The sequence below is a fragment of the Musa acuminata genome, chromosome BXJ3-9, assembly GCF_036884655.1.
Source record: "Musa acuminata AAA Group cultivar baxijiao chromosome BXJ3-9, Cavendish_Baxijiao_AAA, whole genome shotgun sequence".
In the NCBI taxonomy this organism is placed as follows: domain Eukaryota; kingdom Viridiplantae; phylum Streptophyta; class Magnoliopsida; order Zingiberales; family Musaceae; genus Musa; species Musa acuminata.
The window spans coordinates 41,210,481-41,235,000 of NC_088357.1; the positions used below are offsets into that span (position 1 = coordinate 41,210,481).

General features: G+C 35.4%; 3 protein-coding genes and 1 long non-coding RNA gene across 4 annotated transcripts in view; 2 read left to right on the forward strand and 2 right to left on the reverse strand.

The window, feature by feature from the left end:
• Positions 1–14,496: 14,496 nt before the first annotated feature.
• On the reverse strand, positions 14,497–16,030 carry LOC135649539 (uncharacterized). The gene is made up of 2 exons (XR_010501301.1): positions 15,892–16,030; positions 14,497–15,736 (listed from the first exon to the last, which is right to left on the reverse strand). It is a non-coding gene; the product is annotated as an uncharacterized LOC135649539 (long non-coding RNA).
• On the forward strand, positions 14,935–16,727 carry LOC135649538 (uncharacterized). Its single transcript, XM_065168011.1, has 2 exons — positions 14,935–15,062; positions 15,206–16,727. The coding sequence occupies exon 2, from the start codon at positions 15,212–15,214 to the stop codon at positions 16,217–16,219; it is 1,008 nt and encodes a 335-aa protein (XP_065024083.1). The 5' UTR covers positions 14,935–15,062; positions 15,206–15,211; the 3' UTR covers positions 16,220–16,727.
• Positions 16,728–17,204: 477 nt separating this feature from the next.
• On the forward strand, positions 17,205–18,538 carry LOC135649293 (uncharacterized). The gene is made up of 2 exons (XM_065167506.1): positions 17,205–17,572; positions 18,157–18,538. Exons 1-2 carry the CDS (start codon positions 17,224–17,226, stop codon positions 18,324–18,326), a joined length of 519 nt encoding a protein of 172 aa, XP_065023578.1. The 5' UTR covers positions 17,205–17,223; the 3' UTR covers positions 18,327–18,538.
• A 4,700-nt stretch (positions 18,539–23,238) lies between these two features.
• Positions 23,239–24,520, reverse strand: part of LOC135649146 (uncharacterized) — a 2,706-nt gene continuing 1,424 nt past the window's right edge. The window contains exon 1 of the mRNA XM_065167258.1: positions 23,239–24,520. This exon is cut by the window's right edge and continues 1,424 nt beyond it. Within this exon, the coding sequence (XP_065023330.1) occupies positions 23,811–24,520 (710 nt within the window). The 3' untranslated portion in view covers positions 23,239–23,810.

The following is a 24,520-nucleotide window of genomic DNA, read 5'->3' on the forward strand; positions in this document are numbered from 1 at the left end:
GCCTAGTGAGATGACTCCTGGCGTAGAGTGTACGTACCATGTGCATTCATGACATTGAGCATGTGGTGGGTTTCCCCTTCGACGATCCTCTCAGATGAACCACAAACAACAGCGCCCCCCGTCATCTTCTTCGAAGTCGTAAAGGAAGTGGGAATCCGTGGTCAAGTTTCTTCTTCTGCAAATCCAGAGTCAATCTCCTCGTCTCCTGAGGACGAGCAGTAACTCTGAGCGATGGGTGGGACGTGTCTTCCATCGAAACGAAGGGATGGAACCTACAGTAACTAGACCCGTAAGACTCCTCTAAGTTTTGGTGAAAGTACTTCGAGTTCTTCACTTCATGTGACTGTTCTCTCTTCTGTACTGCAACGACACTTTTGTCGCAGAGGCAACATTTACTTGATGATTAACCGAGGCGATTGGTGTTCGGGACCATGTCGTAGATCCAAGTATCCGATGCAGCGCCACCAACCAGCTTCCACCACCCACTCTTCCACGTTGAAGGTTCGTTCCACCACCTCCTCCTCCTCCATCATCAGGACGCAACATCCAAACTTTGGTGGAAACGAATACCTATTTCACGAAGAAGGAAGGAAGGCTGTGGTGTTCCTTCACAATGCTTTCCACGATCTTCCATTGAAGACCTCCTGCGAGGAAGAATCGAGCTCTGCACAACAGCTCCTGCTGGGGAGTTCATGGTACCGAGAATCCGAGTTAATACCTCAGCATGTGGTTCTTGGATCAGTCAAAGATCTTGCGATGGCTCGAGCGACCTCAGCATATGCAGAACTCAATGATGCATGGGTGTGTCGGATGCTTGAGGAAGAAGGCTGCCACCCTTTCGGAGATCACATAATAACTAGTCTGCTCTTCAGGAGGATGGAATTCCAACCTCACTCCGGAGGAGAAGTCAGCTGTTTCTATTTAATGGATTTATTTCTCGAGGGGAGTAAACCCCTCCGTATTCCATGCGATGAGACATACATAATATATATATAGTAATTACTTTGTCGAGTCGAAAAAAAAGGAGTACCAGATAGTAGATTAATGGCTTCATATCCTGGCCTTCAATCATCTTAATGGCGGATTAGGATGGCCATGAAGAAATGGCATCCTATGCCTGTGATTACCTCAGGCGTGCATCGGCTGTCTCACGGTGGGTCCCGAGAGTCTCTTCCCTGTGATTACCTCAGGCGTACATCGGCTGTCTCACAGTGCGTGTTGCACGTCTCGGGGCTCGTCGTCGAGGGATGGGGCACATAAGACGCGATGAATTAGCAGGACACACCCGACAAGAAGGGCCACTGAGGAGGGGCTCATGCAGGCCCCACGCATGTGGGTCAACATGCACATGAAGCAGCTCAGCTACGGGTTAGAAATGCCAAGTCGTTTTGACTCCCCGCGGCGCCCCCCCGTCCCCCTCCCCCCCCCCCCATCCCCCCCCTCCCCCACACCAACCCATTCGTTGTTTGGGCTTCTTACGTTAACGTCTTCGAGGCTTTCCCCTTCCCTTCCTTCCTCGGCCCTTTGCGTCGCTCCCTCTCCTGCTTCAATGACTATTTAACTTCGTCTCCACCGCTTCTCCATCCTCCTTTCGCATCGAACTATGGGCTTCGAGTTCGACGTCTATGAATTGCCAACCCTGGCGCCCATGCGGACCACCGGGAACGACGACCCGCTCAAGTCTACCAGCACCGAAGACGTGGAGTGCATTACGCCCAAGTCAGAAGAGCCCGTACGGGCACTGGTGTGCCCGCCGGCGCCGTGGAAGCCGCGGCCGGCTAAGAGGCGGCTCGCGCCTCCTCCCAGGGGTTACTACCCGGTCCCCAGCGACCTCCTCTCCGTCTTCGTCCCGCTGCCGTGCCCCCCAAGCAAGAAAATTCGAGTAGGTTGATGGAGCTCTCCCACAGATCGTGTAATTTCCTTGTGCCCACGGCCATGAAAACAGCTTCCTTTTTCTCTTCTTTTGTCTGAGAATAATACAATAATTGCTTAGAATTACAGCGATTTGTGTCTTCTGAGACTGCGACGATGGCATATTGTTGTTATATACATTTATGCCTCCGTTTCTTCTCTCTCATATGTTCCTTCTCTTTTCCTTGGCTTTCAGTGATCTGAAACTGTGCTTTCCTTCTTTCGGTAGATTTGCATAAGGAAGTAAATGTCCTTTTTATCGAGAATTATACCTCTCTTTAGATTAATATTGTATTGTTCTGTTTTTGTGATCATCTTCCACATAGAGAGATACAAGAGAGAGAGAGAGAGAGAGAGAGAGAGAGAGAGAGTCTATGGAGGAATATAATATTCTTACATGTAATTCTTTTGCAGGGGAAACACATGCTGCCAAAAGTGCTCAAGGTATTACCCATCACCTTCATTAATTAACCAAAAACAGCCGCTCATCAGATGCCTATCAACCCTAATATATTAATGTGCCTACATTCTTTTGAGAAGATGTGAATTCTAAGTTGAATATCTTGTTTTTTATAATGTGTATAATCATTCATTTTCTAGATCTGAGGGATAATGCATTAATGCGTTGCTTAAAGGGGTTGTCGTATATGATTGGCATCATGATAATCCAAAGCTACAGCTCAACTCATTACTACTCTTAGCTTTCGTAGTAACTTCATTCCACGCTTTTCAGCTTTTGTTTCTCTTTGCCCATAAGATCATGATGAGTCCATGATCAGGTCGGCTCAAGTAGGACCTCCTTAAACTTCTACTTCACTGTCAGCAACATGGAAAATTATTCCTGCCGAGAAATAAAAATAAAAATAAATAAAAGAGTAGAAGAGGACAAAAATCTCTCTGGTAATCTCCAGTGCATACGATTCTCCAACACTTTGATTATATTTACTTGTGCAGCTGATAAGACGGAATCAATTCCTCATGATGAACTGTTTTGGGTGATCTATTCGGCTGTAAATTGTATGTAGCCTCAGATGCCATGACGATGGCAGTGAAGAGGATGGAAACCCATACATAGGAGCTAATTAATCTCACCAAGAACGGTGGACATACGATAATAATTGTGGCAGGAAGAGACTTGTCCTGCAGTGATGGACTTCAATGGGCGGCAACCATGGTGCTCATAGAATAACAAGCTCTCAGTTGTTCCCTTCTACGTAATGGCGATGTTTGTTATGGTGCCAAATGCACCATAATAGACTGCCGGGAAGCTTAATGTGCTGACTTAATTCCAAATGTTCGACGAAATGCCTCGTAACTCGTCAAAAAAAAATAGAGCTTTCAGTGCCTTCTCCATTAAATCTGCCAAGGAAAACTGCCTCCCTCCGCTCATTACTTCCTGCCTCTGTATAAAACCTGACCCAAATCTACCAGGCAACGGAAAGAGCTTCTCAGCAAAACTAGCCTTGCACTTGCAGTACGTGGCGGTGGTTAAAACTCACCCGTCCAAGTCCATCTCCTCTTCCCTCACCATCCGAAAGAAGAAGAGGAGGAGGAAGGTATAAGCGGCAATGAAGGAAGCAGCAGCTGCAGCAGTAAGAAACTAGTTGGCACAAGGAAGAAGCTCAAGCTCACCGAGCACAAGTAACGCTGCTTGAGGACAGCTTCAGAGAGCACAACACCCATGTGCTGCGGTCTTCGTGTTTAGTTAACCACGTTTGAAACTGTATGTGGATTCAGTTTGCAGACCGAGAAGCAAGATCTGGCCGGCCGGCTAAATATACTGCCACGGCAAGTGGAACTCTGGTCCCAGAACTCGATGATCTTCGAGAGGTTATTGCTTGTGAGATGGATATCCGTTGCATCCGTGACTACTCTGCATGGATGCAGGACGAAGTCGAAGCAGATCGAGGTGGAGTATTGAGTGCCTCAAGAGGTGTTGTGAGAGCCTACGAGTGATGAGAACCAGAGGCTAAAGGTGTGCGAAACCGGGAGGGCCGCTCTACGTGCAGCTTCTGAAGGCAGCAACGCTGACCATGTGCCCTTTCTGCGAGCGAATGGTGGCGGCCACCGGCGGCGACGGTGCCAGGAAGAGCAAGAGTGGCGCCTCGGACGGCATGAGTGGCCGCCGGTTGGCGCCTGCGAACACTCCGCTGATCCGTCTGCAGAACTATGTCATTCGATTGCTGAGTAATTTGGGTTAGGAGGTAGATAGATGAATGAGGTGACGGCTTGATCCATGATTCCTCCTTTGAGCATCGAAACGGGCGTAGTCAGCACTGCCACGATCACATGGATGGATAGCATATAGCGAGCAATATGTTACATTATGCTACATTATGTTTATGCTACCATCCATGTGAATCAAAGAGATTCCAATACCTATAAAAAGAGAATCAAAGTTTCTGCTACATTATGTTTATGTATATATTATCCTATTCTATGATTTATCAGATTATCCTACACCATATTATATTAGGTTGTGTCACATTAAACTAGCATCCTATGACAACAAGCATTCATTAGAAAGAAAAATCAAAATTATAAACATAATATCATACTACAAATGTAATTGTGGTGGCTTAAGGCACAGAAGAAAGAGTAGAAGACGGTAGATATATTAATAGCACTTATTTATAGAAACATAAGGAAGATAAGTATAAGCTTTTTCTAAAAAATAAAACGATCAAGTTGTATGATATTTCATTCACTCACCCGCTTATCCATTTTGAATTATTGAGAGCATATGAAGTAATGTCAAACTTTGATATATTTAGTGTACCTGTTAAAGATAAGATTTTTTATCACTGTAATAATAGACTTATTGTCACATTATATTTTAATTTGTCCACCTTGTTTTTCTTAAAAAATCTACTAAAATTTTTTAGATCCAAATTGTTTGACATGTTATGCTTGTAGTCACTATATATATGTCTCAGAATTTGAGAGAGTAACACTTTTTTTTTTTTATCATCCATGAAATTTTTCCTAAGCCAAGTCTGCATATAAACCTTTTATTTTTTTTAATCATATGTACAACCAACCCGATTATTATCTGTATAAGAATATAACTTCAATTTTTTACCTACTGAAAACGAACATCATATATAATAACTCTTTAGTTGCTCTAAAATAATACTTACAAGGGTTGTACCAACAAACTAGCTATAAACATAATATCAAACCTTTAATATGTGAGATAAATTATTCAATTAAACTTCTATGCTGCTTGCAACATCTATTTTTTTAGTTCCATCATCTAACATTAGCTTATTATTTATATTCATTAGAGTACATGTTGACTTATAGTTGTCATATAAAATATTTTAACAAATCTCTAACTTATTTTTCTTAGCATAAAAATAATTCATTTGCATCTTGAACAATTTTCTTTCCCATAAAATAGTATAAAATCCATAAATCAATCATTTTGAATTCTAATATCATTTTTTCTTAAAGTCATCAAGCATACTTATCAAATTTTGAATATAAATCATATCATTATACAAAAAGAGAATAAAAATTTTCATTCTTTGAGCTTTTATATATAAAGTTGTTTCACTTTAACTTTATTGAAATTTATGTTACGAAAGTAGTTATCCATTCTATTGTATTATGCCCTTGATACAATTTCTCTAACTTGTAGACTTTATTTTCATACCTTTTAATTTTAAAATTTTTAAGTTACTTAACTCAAACCTCCTCTTGTAATTTTTTATTTTGAAAACTTATTAATATCAAATTGATAAACCTATTATTTTTTTGGAATTGTTGAACACTGTTCTAATTGTATCAGTTCTTAGAACTAGAGAAAAGTTTATAAAAAATCAAAACATATAATTTGATAATACTCTCTGGCAACTAAATGGGCTTTTATGTTTTTGTAGTGAATCATTCACGTTAAATCTTTACATGTAGATCTACTTAAGTCCAATTATTTATTTTAATAGAGGGCAAATTTATCAGCGTTAAAGTTTATTTTTTTTTCAATAGTTTGTGGTTTGTCATTTATTGTTTATACTAATTTTTATTTTGGAGATGTAGCTTCAAAACAAGTAGGTTTAAAAGTAAAACATATAAGATCATTATATTGATATATTTTTATAAGACTATAAAATTTTCTTAGAGATATTTCAGAATCACTTGTATGGATATCAGAATCAATTAAATTACGAGGAGATTTAGATGGGATATTCACAATAGAAAATGTATCATGTGATTTATTAACTTTTTCTTCTCCTATGACTATAGGAATTTCAACTATATTAAAATTTCAAATATTTTTTCATTGAAAATAATACCATAACTTATAATTAATCTTTTTAGTTATAGGATCATGAAGTCTAAAAGTTTTTATTCGCTATTTTACCTCATAAATATGCATAAAATGCTTTTGTTTGAAGGAACAAAAGCTTTTACTATTTTTTTTTTTTTTTAAGGAACATGAGAGCAAGTAACACAATTAAATAACTTAAAGTGATTCACATCAGGCTTTCTATCAAACCATGCTTGAGAGAATATTTTATCTTAAACTATCTTGGTGAGAAAGTGGCTTAGCAAATATTTTGGTATGCTGATGGCTTTTGCCAAAAACTCTTTTAGTATTATTTTCTTTTTAAGCATACTCTTTTAGTACTATTTTCTCAATCATAACTCGATTAGTTTCACTTTACTATTCTATTTTGTTGGGAGGTATAGTTTGTAGTCAATTCACTATGAATGTCTACAATCTTACAAAGATTAACAAGATATTTGGAAGTGAATTTACTCCTTCTATCAGTACCTAGGGTTTTAATAAAATAATCACCTTACTTTTCTACATAAGTTTTAAAAATTTTGAAAATAGAAAAGACTTTAGCTTTTTTTAATAAAATAATTACCTTCCAGGAATGGCTATGCTATTTTCTAAAAACACAATATTCATAAATATTATCTTTGTTTTAAATTTTTTATTTACTAACTATTATATTTTCTAATGTAATAGTTCTAGTCCATCATAATATATATTGTGTCATAGTGACCATTTATCAATAATTGTAATAGAAAGTGCATGTAAGAAAAATCAAAATACAATAAAGAAAATATCTTATTTTTCATCATTCTCATAAATTTTTTTTAATCATTAATCAAATATTTTCATCATAAAAAAGTATAATAATATTTTCTCATCAGACACTCTACACTAATGAGATTTTATTTTAATCTATAAATAAATATCGAATCATTAATAAATTTCTTATTAAATTTGATGTTCACGACAAATGTTTCTTTTCCTTTTACCTAGACTTCACATCATTTCTCATATACACTACAATATGATTGAATTATTAAATCTTTAAAATAAATTTCTATCACTTGTCATATGATTATTGCATCCACTATCTAACAATCAAACAAATATATAATATTCATCATTATATGTCAATTTTTTTTATTTTTCACTATTATTTTCTTCATGATAATTTGTTTGATTTTTATTCCCACAATATTTATAATATGCTCATATTTTTTTCACAATAAGAGCAAATTTAAAGAAGCATTTAAATTTTTATTTTTTACCAATAGTCTTTTTCAATATATCTAACTTTCTTATAATGAAAAACATTGATGGGTTTATTTATTGCCTCTCATTTAATAGACTTTATCCCCTACATTAAGTGTCAAAACATCTATAACCTCTATCATTGTTATAATACCCATAATATTATTTGATGACATATATAATTAAGATTACTATAAAGGGGTATTTTTAAAATTTTAGGGTTATAGGGTATTTAGTGTGTAACCTCTATTATTTTCTTAGAAGAGCGTACTTCTTTTATTCATGAGAAGATGTAGAGGCCAACACTTTTATTCATGAGAAGATGTTGAGGCCAACACTCAATAGGAAATCAAGATCGAGTAGGTAAAGACTATAATCTTATGATTTCTTCATCAAAATTTTTAAGTTATAAGAAGAAAGAATCTTATATATATACATCTTATGATTTGATTCGATAAAAATCTTGATCTTATGATGAGAAAAAAATAAGATAATTGTGTCATAAAATGTATTGGTCGACTTGTTATCGCATATGGTGTGTGGCGTGGGTGAGGGAAGTGATGTGTGGAAATTTGACAAAGGCGTGCATATGTCAAAAACTAGAGGAAATAATAATAATAATAATAATAATAATAATAATAATAATAATAATAATAATAATAATAATAATAATTTAAAAAAGTATGTGATCTTAAGAATCTCATTTTTTATATTAAAAGAGTTCATTTAAAATTTAAAATATTATATGCATGTATGATTTTGAATTCCTATCATTCCCTACCAATCATAAAGTAGAAAGGATCATAGATCAATTAATCTTATATCATTGAATATGATATGATCTTAAAATAATAAAAAAATGATTATTATTGAGATGAGAAAGAAATGATTATAATTTTTATTGTATTGATTTATATTATTTAAATGATTTAGGAGAAGTAAAAGAGGACCATGATCACTATATCAGTTATAATGATTTAGGAGAAGTATCACTTTATAATACTTGTTTTCAAATTTAATAATATATGCTTGCTAATAATAAAGTTATACGATCTACAAATGTTAAACAAATTACTAGTCTTGTTGATATTGTATTTATTTAAAATGGTTAAAAAATATTTAATTATTATATTTTTGAATGTTATATTATTTGACACATTTGAAATGCGTGTAAAGACTTATGCATTCGATGAATAGTTTAATATATTATTTTAAGTGATATTTAATTGTTTAGTCCATTTTATTTTAATTTGGATCTTCCTAATACGATTATATAATGGTCATAAATTTTAAAGCTAGTTTCTTTTAGCCCCAATATAATTATCAGTGTGTTACATATACCATAAGGTTAAATATGATTATGGACCTTATCACAAGAATATAAACCTTATCACGAGAATATAATTTTGTTATAACCATTATTACTCTAACTTCTATTTTAATAGAGTTAAGGTTCATTTTCGTCTTGGTTTTAACCATCAACTTCTTAAGCCCTTATAGTTTACTTTTTATATTTTAAAAAACATAGCATATAAGTTATTCTTTTTAAATTTGAGTTAATAGATATTATTAGAGTCTACTTACGTAGCATGTTGACTTAGACTCACAATAAAAATTTAATAAAATAGAAAAAATAGCTCACCACTAAGTTTAAAATCACAAAGGGATACAAAAATTTTACCATCGCAAGGATAATAAACAAGGATACAAAACTAAAAACAAAAGACTCAACATTCAAGAATGCATCCAAGAGATATAAAGTTTAAAAGAGAACGCTAAGAGAGCTTATGCTAATATTCTCAGTTTCTAAACTCATTTCTAACCCTAAAATATCAAAATTAGTACTAGAGTACGAAACAATATAGAAAATTATGAAATTAAGTATTTTACAACTTTAACTTTATCGATGGAATATGCTCATGAGTTGTCATATTTGAGTGAGCTAGGTTAAAGACTATGAGATAATATTATTGGTTATAGAAAATATCATAGCATCAACAAGATCTATACGAGCTAATTGTAACAAATTAGGTACACCCGTGTCAGCCAAACTATTAGAGGATATATATATTTGGATTAAGAGGAAAAATCATTGGCTTAAGGGAATAGAAAAGAGCTTCCAACTTATTAAGCATGGAGATTGAATCATCCTATGTTTAAGGCAATGCCAACGAAGAGAATATTACATTTGGGACTTTTATATTACATGGGAATGCATATAAGTGGAGGCAAATTGAAAGAACACTTGAGAAGGATGTAAATGGGAATGAGATTCTGATCTTTTGCAACAGGTTTAAGGAGTCTTTTACAGAAATGTGTTTTGCTACAAGTGTTTAAATGCAAACGGAAGAAAGATTCCTAAGGCTGAAACAAAATGATGATATGCCATAAGAACAACCAAAGTATGCTCCAAAGTTGGTTGGTACAAATAAGAACAACCAAAGAGACATATATATATCTGGATTAAGAGGACTAATCAAACAGTAAGTGATATCATTTGAATTGAAAACATAAGTAGCTATGGATAACAAGGCTCAAGTTGTGAAAACGGGACCCTAAAAATGTTAAAAGAGAGAATTAGATAATAAAGAAGAGATATAATGCTTCATACTTCCATCAAAATCAAACTTGGAAAAAGAGTGTTTTCAGTCAAATGCAAATACTACAATAAGTTCCATGCAGATAAAGAATGTTGGTGGCTTTTTGGGGTATATTTGTGTTGTAGTCAACAAGGCCATAAAATTGTTGAATGTCCCTAACAGAAGACACAAAATTAAGGGGATAGAAAGGTCCAATCTAAAAGGGCCAACTATCAGAAATCTAAAGCATTAGGGAAAGTTCACGCCGTGACACTACAAAATACTCAGATTTCTAATATTATGTATGGTATCAGGTATCATATTGGTATCTTCTTCATTTGCCGCATTCGATTATGGTGCCACTCATTCTTTTGTGTCTATAAAGTTTGCTAAGAAGCATAGTTTGATGTGTGTACCTTTAGATATTGTATTAAGCATTGATGCTCTGATCGGTGTAGAAAAAATTATCATGCATGATTATAAATCTTGCATAGTCAATATTGATGGTAGAGAGCTTTCGGTTGATTTAATTAAACTAGAAAAAACAGATTTTAATATTATTCTAGGAATGAACTGATTAGCCATGACTCCCTTGATTTTCATAGAAAGATTATGAATTTTCATATCCCAAGTGGTGAGACTGAATTTAGATTTCATGGTTGCTTTACTAATATTATTCCCCTTGTAAAATTTTAGCTATTCAAGCTAAACAACTAATGAAGAAGGAATGCAATGGTTATTTGGTCAAGTGAACTTGGTAGAGATTCTTATAGTTTGTGAATACTCAAAGGTTTCTATAGAATATCTACTAGGATTGTCACCTGATAGAGAAATAAAATTTACTATTGATATACTACCAAGAATAAGATGGATACCTAAAACTCCTTAAATAGTGGTGTGTGTGTGTCTATTGAATTAAAGGAATTGAAAGAACAACTATAAGAATTGCTTGATAAAGGGTTTATTAGACCTTAGTGTCTCTCCCTTGGTGCTCCTGTTTTGTTTGTAAAGAAGAAGGTTTATTGATTATCAAGATTTAAATAAAATAATAATTTAAAACAGATATCCTTTATTAAGAATTGATAATTTATTTGATCAATCGTGGTATACATAAGTATTTTCAAAGATTGATCTACCGTTCAATTATCATCATCAACTATCATCAACTAAAAATTAAGACTACCTAAATTTATTTTCGAATCTAATAAATATAGATATTATGGATTTTTTATTATACCTTTTGGATTGATTAATGTACCTACAACATTCATGAATCTAATAAATAAGATATTCAAGTCATTCTTAGATAAATTTATTTTAGCATTCATTGATAATAATTTGGTATATTCAAGAAGTAAAGCAAAACATGAAGAATAATTGATAATTGTTTTACGAATTCTAAGGGATAACAAGTTATATACAAAATTGAAGAAATATAAGTAGAATGTAGCATTCTTGGTCATGTGATTTCTTTAAAAAAAATTCAGTTGTTCCAATAGAAAGTGAAAAATTGTTATAGAATGGAACAGACCAACTAATGTATATGATATTCATAGTTTCTTGGGATTGGTTGGCTATTAAAAAAAAATTATAGAAGGATTTTCTAGCATTATAACTTTAACTCGTTTGACACATAAAAGGAATTAAGTTCAAATGATTATATGATTGTCAAGAAAGCTTCCAAGAAATTAAAAATAATAAAAAAAAAGACTAATAACTTGTCCTATTCTTACTATACCTTTTAAGTGGTGGAGGTTTTTACTATATACAATGATGAGAAATGAAACATGTTCTGATGTAACAGGGTAAAGTGGTAGCTTATGACTCCAAACAACTAAAATCGCATACGAAGAATTATCTCACGCATGATCTTGAATTTGAAAACACTAGTTTATGCTTTGAAAAAATAGAGCATGTGAAATATTTACTTATTATAAAAGTTTAAAGTATATTTTTACTCAGAAAGAACTGAATTTGAGATAAAAGAAGAATCAAAATATTATTTATCTTACTATAAACTATCATCAATTATTTTTTGATTTAGGTACATCAAGTTTAGAGTATAAAACTTTTGTTTAAGATTACTACAGAGGGTCATATTTGGATATTCGAAAAATTAGGATATTTAGTAATGTAATCTCTATTATTTTCTCAAAATGACATCTTTCTTTTGTACATGAGGAGAGGCGATCTCCTAGAGAAACTCTACGTAAAGAGAGATTTTACCCGTAGGGCTAACACTCGAATATGTAAGGGTTATGATCTTTCTTATGATATTTCTATCAAATTTTTTAGATTATAAGAAGAAAGAATCTTATATCTATGCATCATATGATTTGATCTGACAGAAATCTTATATCTGCGTGAGTGAAAAATTTGGCAGAGGTGTGTGCATGTGGGAAACTCGGTAAAGAGGAAGAGAAAAGGTGAATTTGTGATGTTAAGGATGAAAAGAGTAAGTAAACGAAAAAAGGGGTATGTGATGTTAAGGATCTCAATTTTATATTGAAAGAGTTTCTGTTTAAAATTTGAATGATTATAAGGCATATATTGTTTTGAATTCCAACCATTCTCTACCAATCAAAAAGTAGACGGACCATAGATCAATTGATCTTAAATCATTGAATGTTATATGATCTTAAAAAATAAATAAGTTATTATCATTATCGAGGTAAGAAAGAAAGGATTATGATTTTTCACTGTATTAATTTATGTTATTTGAAGGAATTAGGAGAAGAAGAAGGGTCTCGATCATTACATCAGTTCTAATAGTCTATGATGATCATTATATCAATTATAGTAGTCTACGATCGATCAATGTAAGTATCCAATGATTCTGTCTTACTTATTTTTAAATTTAATAATATATGTGTTTGCTAATAATAAAGTTATATGATTTACAAATGTTAAATGAATTACTAACTTTTAAAAATAAGCTTATTGATATTATATTTTAAAATAATTAAACATTATTTGATTATTATATTTTTTTAATGTTATAATTATTTGATATATTTGAAATGATATGTAAAGATTTATGCATTGGAAGGATAGGTCAATATGTAATTTTACGTTATATTCAATTAGTTTGGGTATAATTAAGATCTTATCAATGGATATATTATTCATAAGTTGAACTAACTAGTTTTTTTTTTTGTCCTTACATAGGGATAAATATGTTACTTATGTGGCTAAACATGATTTTGAGTCTTATAAAAGGGACAATTATGATATGTGTCTTAGCTATATTTATGATTATCTATAAATTTAGATGTGAACTCTTAGTTATATTTATATTAATTCATGATTAGTTAATGGTAATCTTTGCATTAAGATTATTTTTATTCATTTATGTTTTTATTATGGAAATGTGTTCAATGATTATATATGAAACTTATATTATGTGCTTGTTATGCTAAAATTTATGATTTGGAAAGTATACAAAGTTATGTTTGCTCTTTATATAAGCATAAAAAAAGGTTTAGCAATATATATGTATTTTTTTATATAAAAAAATACAAGTATGGATGCATAAAGTATGTATAAGTTTAACAATATATTATTTTTATATTTGTACTTTCAGTATATGAATTGTGGTACTTATTGCTTATGTTGTTAAGGTTTAGATTTGATTTCACCTTGTGAAAAAAGTAAAAATACATATAATAGTAATCTCATTAATTCATCAACAAACAAGGTGATTTTCTTGTATCTTTATATTATTCTATAATAGTAAAAATTATATCTAATTTTGAAGATAAATTTTTTATTTTTTTTCATCACGGTTTAATCTTTTAAGTTTTTATTGTAAAATCTAATTTGATTTACAATAGAAGACATTTTTGAGAAAAAATCACTCAAAATTTTTTATCATAAGAATTTTAAACTCATGTCAAAGATTTGAAGCCTTGAAATTTTGAACTTGTATGTATCTCCAAACATAGTTTTTAGGACTTTTTAAATTTTTATTAATGTTGATGCTAAGATGATTCGATAAAATAGAGACTTATCTATTGTTTACTATAACATTATTTATTCTTTTTGATCTTCAATGATATTGAGATTCTGTAAATCATATTTAACAAAACTAATTTTTATCCTATTTCATAATTTTTAAAATAAATAATATTATATTATTTTAACAATATAAAATTGATAACTATCATATTTGAAAATGCGAAGAAGTTAATTAGAAATACTTACTCCAAATACCAATCTTTTTTATTTTTTAATCAATGACTTTGCTTTGAACTGATACCCGACTTGACTTGTTTTAATTCCTGCACAGCTTTATGACGAAAGAAAGAGGAGAAGACCATCGATAAAATATATATATATTAAGGTGGAATACTTTGGACTCATCAAAAAGATAAATCGACCACAACCACGTTCATGACATCTCTTTGAACGGTTCAAAATGGAGGAACAGTTTTGACTTTTGTCTTATCAACTTGCGTACACGAGAAATGCAATAAATTGGAATCTTTTTCTCCTCATCTTAATTTACATTAAAAGCTGTTGTCTACATTTCATAAGCCAAAGTGATCCCCCAAGCTCGAGAGGATTGGCCACGAAAGCACTCTCTTCCGTGATGTCTTCACTCTCCTGTTCTCTCAGCTTCCTCTGTCAACGCTGAGGTCTGCAGACTCTGCACGAGTCTCCATGTCTTCTTGTCTCATATGCCGGTCCTCGATGAATCTCGACAGCAAATGGTGACTTGTACCGTATGGTGGTGGTGCTTCGAGGAATGAGTTCACGTTTGTGCAGGTCCAGCTATCAAGATGAAGCTCATTTCCAGGGATTCTACTTCCTTTGTTTGACCTGGTCAATTATCTAGAACGTACTAACATTAACGATGCCAATCAGACAGACTCCCCAAGAATGATCTGTCCTCGTCTCTTCTTCTGCTTGTTCGCGTTCAGAAATGGGCTGAAAACAAGAGAAGGCAGCCATCGTCTTCAATGCCTCTCTCTTATCTCTTCTGCCCAAGGGTATCTATCATGAGATCAACGTCGTGACTTGTAATGAATTAGGTATTGAACTACCACAATGTTCATGCCTTCGTTTCAAAGCTCTCGATTTCCTGCACCTTCTTCGCTTCGATTCCATGCCTTGTTTCATTGTGATTGCTCAAACTACTAGTCTTTTCTGCGATTTGCATGTTGGTATTTTGCAGTTGCTAATGGCTACAGCTAAGGTCGAAGGAGTGCAACAGAAGAAGAGAATTTTGAGTGCCCAACCTAAGAACAACAATGCCAACGGGAGAGACACCATCAAAGTTTACTACCAAAGGTTTTTGCTTCCTACGATCCCTGAGAAACCCACACCGAACTATCTTAAGCCAACCATTAGCTCGTGCCATGGCACCAGCTCCCAACAGCCCAAGATATCTTCATCAGCAGCTGGTGCTGCTGCAAAACGTGGAAGCCAAATGAACGTGTCTCACTCACCGTCTTCCCTACCTCAACGACCTCCCACAGCAAACCGCCCAAAGGAGAGAGCAGCGAGAAGTGGGCCGTCAACGATGGCAAACATGGCTCGAAAACGAAGCTTGGCGAAAGCTTCGAAAACTCCGGCAGGCGGGAAGGCTGTTCCGCTCGTGAAGACCGCCAGAATCCTTCCAAAAGTCATGTCTTCCACCGCCGCTGCAGTCAAACCCGAAGAAGAGAAGTTGATGGACGTCGTCAGAGGCAATGAGGCACGAAACCTGGCAAAGAACGTCGAATGTGAGCAGTATTCGAGGAGCTCAGAGTCCAAAGCCAAGAATGTAGATGAGCAGATGCCGGGAAGCCAAAGGGATGAGGCGGAAGGAAGAGGAAGCAAGAGAAAAGGCGATGGAGTAGACAAGGCAGCGCAAGAGACCATGGAGTCGAAGAGGCAGGCGGCGGTGAGCTGGAGGAAGGAGACGGCACCGGCTCACAACGCTGTCATAGAGGAGGAGACAGCCGACAAGCTGGCGGCGAGGGGGAGCAAAGTGAAAGCGCTTGCCGGGGCGTTCGAGACCGTCGTCTCGTTACAGAAGCCGGAGGGCAGATGGAGTCAGCAAGAGTCGGTGACGGCGGCGGATAGTAGCAGCAGCGGCAGCGGTAGCGGAGCTGCTCGGCCCGGCGGGGATCAGATAGAGGAGGCAGCACGAAACGAAGATGTGCCGGAGGAGGTGAAGAAGAAAGGTGAAGGGGCTACAGCATGACAAAAGCGTTGACAAGGTGATTCAAGAGAGGATAATGAGTGGAGATGGTAATAACGAACTGTCCAAGTGTCCAACCCATCGCTCCTCCTTACGAATGAATCTAAAAGAGCACATTCGTCCCAGGCATTGCGTTTAGCGAGGAGCGTGCACGTGTACGGCCTGACGCGCCCGGTAGAAGGAACGCGTCGTCGCGGGACCCACACTCACGCGGGACGCTCCGCGTGCTTTCCGCATGTGCCCAAAAACGGAGACCCCGAGGCCGTGGAAACGACGCATCATAGAATTGGAATTGGAATCGAACACGTACTTGGTTTTGGATAGCCGTCGGTCGATCGGTCGTTAATACCTCACTTTCTTGCCGATACAACCAGTAGTGACGTGTGTAGGTAGAAAGTCACGGTAATGTTACAGTCTCCAAACGCTACTTTGTGCAAACCTAACAATGGAAGGTTCCGAGCATCCTACGGTCATGCTTTTTCTTCCTTCACGATGGCTGGACAAGATTAGGGGAGAAGATATAATATACGTACATGGCATGAGGTTTAAAACGGTGAAGACGTGGACGGGATCGGAGGTGGGGTCCTCGGCCGACCGAACGCATGGATGAATTTGACGGCACGCGACCGAGACCGTCCTACAAATTGACCCGGTAGTGACGGCCAGTGGCATGCCGAAACGTGTGCTCTAAACGGAAACCTGAAGACGTGACCACTTTCCGTTCCTCACACCTCTGCGTTTGAATATATCTTTTCTTTTTCAATTGTAAAAATGATTTATTTAAAATTTCATTGTGATGATGAGAGAGGGGTGGGGCGGCGGTGGCGTTTCATCCCTTGTTTGCTCCTCCCCTCTCGTTGTCATATCCGGTGTGCGATTGGGTGGAATGCGAGGGGCCCACGGGAGAGTGACGATCGCGTGGTCCTGGGTAATTGCAAAAGCAGAGGGGTCTGCGTTCGCACCCGTTTATTCGTATGTTTACCCACGGTGTCCGTAGCAGATGGGAGATGTTTACCAAGCGAGCCAACCGTTCCAAGAAAAGAATCCCGCGAGTGACGATATCAGACAGCACAACACAGATAGAAGAAGAGAGCCGCCTGCGCGTTATAAAAGAGAGGAGAAGGCGAAAATCTAAAAGCGAATCGACCCTCCGCGAGGAGAGGGAGTGGAGATCGGGTGTGCATCGGAGACGAAGAGTCGAAGGACTGGCAGAAGCAGGGCGGCTGGGGTCGCGGGGCTCCAGCCGGCGACGGAGGATAGGAGCCCAGGTCGTGTCTTGGTGGCGCTTGAAGGTTGTCTTCCCCGTCAAGCGAGCTTGGCTCGCCGTCTCCTCCCGCGTCAGGTCCCAGAAACACGGTTACTCTCTCTCTCTCTCTCTCTCTCTCTCTCTCTCTCTCTCTCTCTGTTTCTATAATTATTACCAGGCTGAGATAAGAAGAAGCCGAGGGGAAACCTAGGAGAAAATTAATGTCTTTGGGCGACTGAAGGATCATGTCGAAATCGAAGGTCTCTTACTTTTATCATTGATCTCCAGATCGCCTGGCTGGGGCATGAAGGATCATGCATGTAGAAGTTCTATAAGTTCTCTGTTCTCTTCACCAGTTTAATTTGCAAGAAAGACAAGAAGGAGATCATAGCATCCTCTCTTTTTGTGTTTCATCCTCAACTTCACTGTTGTATTACATTAATAAGGCAAACATACTAAATAGCCGATACTGATATATCATGCATGGTGGGTTGCGTCTTTTTCTTCCACTTTTGCCATGGATATATATATATATATATATATATATATATATATATATATATATATATATATATATATATATATATATATATATATATATATATATATATATATATATATATATGCATGCTCACAGGAGCTGTTACTTTGGATTCCTGTTCTAAGTCCTGTTCTTTCCTCACTGATGGGGCAGGTGGGGGAATTCTAAAGCTGTACGATGATGTTCAAATGTGTGGATACCAAGATGTGCAGGTTATGTGGGAGATTTTAACCAGATGTGAGATGGAGACATCAAACCTGGAGAAGCAGCGCAAGCGATCGTTCTGCCGGCGGCCTTCTGTTCCCGTGGAAACTTATGGGTGAAACAGCAGTGAGAGAGAGAGAGAGAGAGAGAGAGAGAGAGAGAGATCAAACAAAGGCTGGAGTTAGTATTACTTCTTCCATGGTTCCCAATCACCAGAGATAGCTGTAAAGTCTATAAAAAAAATGTCATATGTTTTTAACATGTACATATTATAATCAGAAACGTACCTCTCCCCTTCAATAAATTGAGGTGGAAGAAGGGCTTTGGAGCATTGTTCATGGACTTATCTGAAACCTATTCTGCAGAGACCATATAAGATCAGTAACTATGATTTCACATCATAAAACTGTGTACTATAAGCTCAAATTAACATAACATCATAGCATGTAAATCAAGTCAATTAGATCCATTATTCATTGAAAGGAGACCATGGCACTTGGAAAAATAAACTTTTCCATTTCCATTCAGTGGCCCAACATCCTGTTATACATATATATATATATATATATATATATATACATATATATAAATGTATATATATATATATATACATATATGTACATATATATATGTATATATACATATATGTACATATATATATGTACATATATATATGTATATATACATATATGTACATATATGTATATAGCATATATGTACATATATATATATGTAGTACCACGATGTATACCTTCGTCTTTTGCTTTAACAATGTCAGGCTCTGATTTGTACTAGAGTCCTCTGGTATCCTTGTTAAATTGATCCAAATTGTCCACTGAGTGAATTTTTTGAACCCTTGTTAACAACGTAATCAAGATTCAAGCACCATAAATTATTTCTCTTCTGAAAATTTAAGATTCTGATATAGCATCCTCTCCCTTCCAATAGAAAAAAGAGACATGCTTGAAAATTGGCTACTTCAGATGGAGTTGTATGAGGACCATCAATGACAGGTAAGCCATTGGACATGAGTACTGTATGTCTTCCTCATATGGCAGCCATGGAAGCATTGCTTCAAGTCCCTGATTTGAGACAGAACTCGAGCCACAGCCACAAAGAGCCAACAAAAGAATGTATGGAAGAAAGCTATTGAAAGCACAGTCATATATCAGTTCAAATCCTAGGTACCAGAGGAAAAGAAAAAGATAAAATGAAAATGCATGGAGAAATAATTTAATTACCCTACAACCAAGAAGGTGCCTAAAATATCAGTAATACCAAAAAGCCTAGTCCCAACTCAATGCCAAATAGGGTGTCATATATGTCATATCAAACATCAGTATACAAAATCATATATTCGGGATACCAATATTTCTTGAGAGAATTTATAGAGTGACAAATCATGGCATGGATCTCAACAGAATCCATCAAAATCACATGTCAATCTCAAACATCCAAGATTTTGATGGAGACATGGATCCGTCTCAAAGATGACCTCTCGAGCAGGAAACAATCTGAATCCTCCACCTATATCATTCGCCTATTTTTTATCTAGTAGTACTGATTGCTTCATCTTTCTTGAATCAACTCATATGCAGCAACTTTGGTCATTCTTACAAGCAATGAAAGTCAAAACTTTACGACGAATTCCCACTTCCGGGGATGCTACAACATAAAAAAGCACAACATTTATCTACTATGACAAATTTGCTAACATTTCAGTGCTACACATCTGATCCCAAATAGTGACAATTCTTTTTGTCATGACCTTCAGGCATTCATAAGCTTTGTACAGAAACAAGAATCTAAATCTTCAGGACATATAGTTTAGTGATCTTAATGATTCCTGATCAGGGGAAATTGCACATATATGCCATTCTCAAATGTTGCATATATGAAACTCGTTTGATGCTTCCAAGAATTATGATAACAAAACCTCTAGAACAGGATGAGTGCAAATTATAACTGTAGGGATCCTATTGAGAGGATGTATTCCAAAACTAGAAACTCGATATCTTAGTGCTAAGAAATTATGAGTCAGTAGAAGAATTCATAAATTATAAAAGATAGCATGAAAATCATGTAAGGTTTTTAGTAGAAGAGGAACATCTAGAAAAAAAACTCATATTAAGAAAAATGGTATTCCACAAAGTAATCTACTCTGTTATTTCTTGCAAATGCAGCAGTAGCAATATTTTCTCAACCAAGTAAAGAAAAAATTATCCATGCAGAAGAAACTTTTATTGCTTTTTCTAATTTTATAATTTAGAGAATAAGTAATGGCATGCTACTTCCTAGCTAAAATCAACTTAGCATGAGATATCAAATTTAAATTAAAAATGATAAAGAGTACATTGAGAAATATTTTTTTGACTATTAGGAGTTTAACAAATCATCATTGCACCATTTCAAACATGAATTTTGATGTTGTAAAGCATTAAGTTATTGAACTGACTGAATCACAACTACTCTTGGGATTTAAGAAGTAAATCCTTACGACTTTTGGTGCTTTTGGCTCCCAGTGTATCATGATGGGCGTTGTGATTGCAACAGCACAATCAATTAATTGCACTTGTGGAAGAAAATCACCATGCTTCTTATGCAAGAAAATGTCTATTCAAGATATCCTGTTTCCAATATACAAGTTGAGGTACATAGAATAATTAGCAAAAACACTATGCGAAACATGAATACAAGGTCTAATCATGCAACTTTTGGTACCTTCCATTAAAACATTATTAATGTTGGTGACAACCAACCGAAGATTCGAGTATGATCAAGAAAAAAGACTAATCATGTAAGCAGTAACCAAAATAAACATTGTGGTCCTGTGACCAACAATACTATTTTTTCTGTACATACTACGCAAATAAATTACAGCAGAAGCATGGACGATTCTATATGGAATGACCAAGAACTTTTAAAAGGCACAATATCTACCAGTTTATAAATCACCAAGAAGAAAATGTTGTTTTTATTAGATTGCCCTCAACAGGACACTGAAACACAGTAAAATCAGTCTATATATTAAGATGGAACAAAAATCAATACAAGTTAATATGGGTGGTTTGAAGTGCACAGAATGGAGGTAATAAGTCATTAAGTCAAATAAAAAAGTCCTTCAGGTAAGATAATTTGTCAGAAATTATTTAAAGCATCATAATAGCCAGAAGAGATGCATACAAAGCTTTCTGGATACTGAAACCTTGACATTAAAACTGTATAAGAAAAGAAATAGATCATGGCTGCCGTAACTAAACTGTAAAGAAGGCCTTTTTTAATGAAATTGCATGCTCTGCAAGGAAAAAGGATCATCTTAAGAATGTACCCAAGAGACATGTTGAGGAACACTGGCTAAATTACCAGGTTACTCAAGACATATTCCAGAATTTACTGTCTTGGTTGAGCCAGAGTACCAGTTAGACTGCAGAAATGGCATATCCTTAGTCTTACAACCAAGGGCAGAAAACTTGGAAGTAAATCTGTCCATCTGCAGATCATAAATCATCCAATTCAACTATGTTACTCGGCTTCATTCAAGAAATATCAAATATATTGAAGTCACAAAATTGGAAATTTTCATTAGAAATAGAAACAAAACCAGATTACCTCATCAATATAATCGCATTGCTCATTCATGACATTCTAAATAAGTAGAAAATAAAACTAGAAGAATCAGGACCAATGGATCCTTTCAAGTTCATACTATTTATTAATTAGAAAGTAAAATTAAATGTGTACAGCAACTAATCCTTTCCAATTGGCGACAAGTTCCACAAGAAACAAGGCTTAATAAAAAAAGGATACCATGGGAGAACTGTATGCACATATATCTCTAACGATCTTGGATTTTACACCAGTTATAGTACGAGAACCTAAAAGTTCTCTAAGAAGGTCCAACAGATAATTTGCAAACCAAGCAGAACATCTTGGCAAGAACAAAGTGACTAATCTTGAAAATCTATGAATATTTGGATTTGGGTTAAAAAAAACTTTTTCAAGCAAGGACTAGAAGGAGAAGGGCCATTTTAAGCAAAAATGGGAACATGAATAGACTTTTCTTGTGTATGAAATAAGGGGAACTAGTTTTATATGACTATGCACTACGAGGATTTAAAAGTTATTTTTTGTTTAAAAATTGACACAACCATTTTGATAATTTTCAAACAAAAATATGAAAAAAGAATATAATTTTGTTTAGGAATCATTATGAAAATTTTCTAATAACTTTTATGCTTCCAGAAAATTAAAAACAAAGTGCATGTGGCCATGAGATTTGTAAGACCTCTTCTGATTCTTCATCTCTTATCCAAATTCCTTTAACCATGAAATTGTTTCTGATTCCAATCCTTCAAAGTTGGTGCCGACATCTTAGCACAGGCATATTTAGGATAAGAGAGAGCTTAAATAAAACCAAGAAATACTTGGAAAAAGTACTTCATTGGTTGGGATTCACGAGAGCAAGGATCCACCATCCAGATCCCCTTAACATAAAGAGTACAACAAGGTAGGAAATGACAGGATAATATTTCAGGATTACAAAGCAAAATTAATACAAAAAGAAAAATAAACTTCAGTAAAATTAACCAGAAAACTAATAAATCTGTCAGTGTGTTCCAGGGCCAGTTGCTAGCAGTCACAAATTGATGCTTCAACATACAACTGTCACAGTTATATTGCTTTGGGTGATCCCTGTTCATAATAGGTTATCAACAACAGTTTGATGTATGAAATAAACTATCATATATGCTGACTTTCAAAAAGTCTAATATTCCCATTAATAGCATTGCTATGTAACAATTATTTAACATATAAGCGAGACATCTTTTTGAAATGTTGACATAATACAAGGTCTTAAATTGCCTTCGCTATCCTAAATAATGATCCATCAAGTCAAATGGCAATATTGTTGACTGCTCAGTTTTTAAGCAAGAAAGGGACGATGCATTTTTTAGTATTATCCACCACAACTGTCACATGTTATGATAAAAATTTATGCAAAACTAAATATGCAGTAGTGTCAACCAAATATCTGCGAAAACATGAGAATGAGATTAACAGATCAAACTTCATAAAGAAAAGATACATAGGACCTTTCCAGATGATTTCTTAGGTGTCGCTTGTATCGGGATAACCCAAATTTATCTTCCTAAACAATATTGAACCAGTAAGAGACTGACATTACTCAAATTACCCATATTCAATAAATTATACATACCCTGGAACCCCGCAAGAACCTACATAATTGATTTTACCTATATCAAAGTTACACATTAGTATTCTGCAAAACTGATTTCTCTGAATACACTGTATACCATATAAAAGCTTGAGGCATCTGGTTCTGGTGTAACATGTCAACATGGATTCAGAACATACATCAATGTGCCAAACATGGGAAAACTGAACTTTCTTCAGGCACTGACAATATTCGGGGAAGATGATTCATTTTAATAAGACCACGATATTTTAAAAGAATTTTGCACTGATCCATGGCAATGCTCAATGGAGAGATGGCAAGCAGCAAAAGTAAACCACTCCTTGAGGTTCTTAAAAATCAACCAAAGAGAAGTTGACATATCAGGAGATCCTGAAGTTGACCTGTCTTATTCTTTATATGAACAAAGGCATATTTTCTCGAGTAGCAACAGCCAATCTTCACCAAGTTGCTGTGGGTTCAACTCCATCGCTACCCTAAAATCCTGCAGAGATATCGGGTTGTTTGTCTTCAGCTTTTGCATGTGTTCAGAAATCTTATCACTATTCTGTACATGCATGTGATTTCCTGGCCAAACACCATTAATTGGCTTCTCTTGAGTTTGCTGCTTGAAGACTCCATACTTTGTTTGATCATGACCTGACCTTGTTCCCAGTAATTCAACACATGACCTAATCAAACGCTTCAAATAAACATCTAACCCGTTATTTAATAGATTAGAGCAGTCCAATGTAACTCCTTCCAAGCCATGTCCTGCTGCTATTTTCTCCATCCTTCTCTTCAAAGCCTCCGTATGACATAATTCTCCACGGTCACAACTAAGACTACCACTGCTAGAAGTACTTACAAAAGGCAAAGATCTCCGTGCCCCACCCAAACTTGCAGGACAGAAAGGGATTCCAAGTGGAGCCTGGAAAGGACCTCTCTTGGAGCTCAAGTCATTAGCTCGTTCCAAATCTTCTGCATCTTCCTTTACAAACTCGATCAAACCCTTGTGATCTACATGAGCTTGATCATGAAGTGCCATATTTTCTCTCCGTGGTCGCTTTGCAGGATGATCTAAAGGGACACCTTGATGATGCTGCATCGATCTCTTCG

Excerpts from the sequence above, each read along its gene's own strand:
- LOC135649293 (XM_065167506.1), top strand. The coding sequence starts at position 17,224 with ATGTTTACCAAGCGAGCCAACCGTTCCAAGAAAAGAATCCCGCGAGTG. Across the intron at positions 17,573-18,156 it reads CGTCAGGTCCCAGAAACACG|GTGGGGGAATTCTAAAGCTG; the intron begins GTTACTCTCTCT and ends CTGATGGGGCAG.
- LOC135649538 (XM_065168011.1), top strand. The coding sequence starts at position 15,212 with ATGGCTACAGCTAAGGTCGAAGGAGTGCAACAGAAGAAGAGAATTTTG.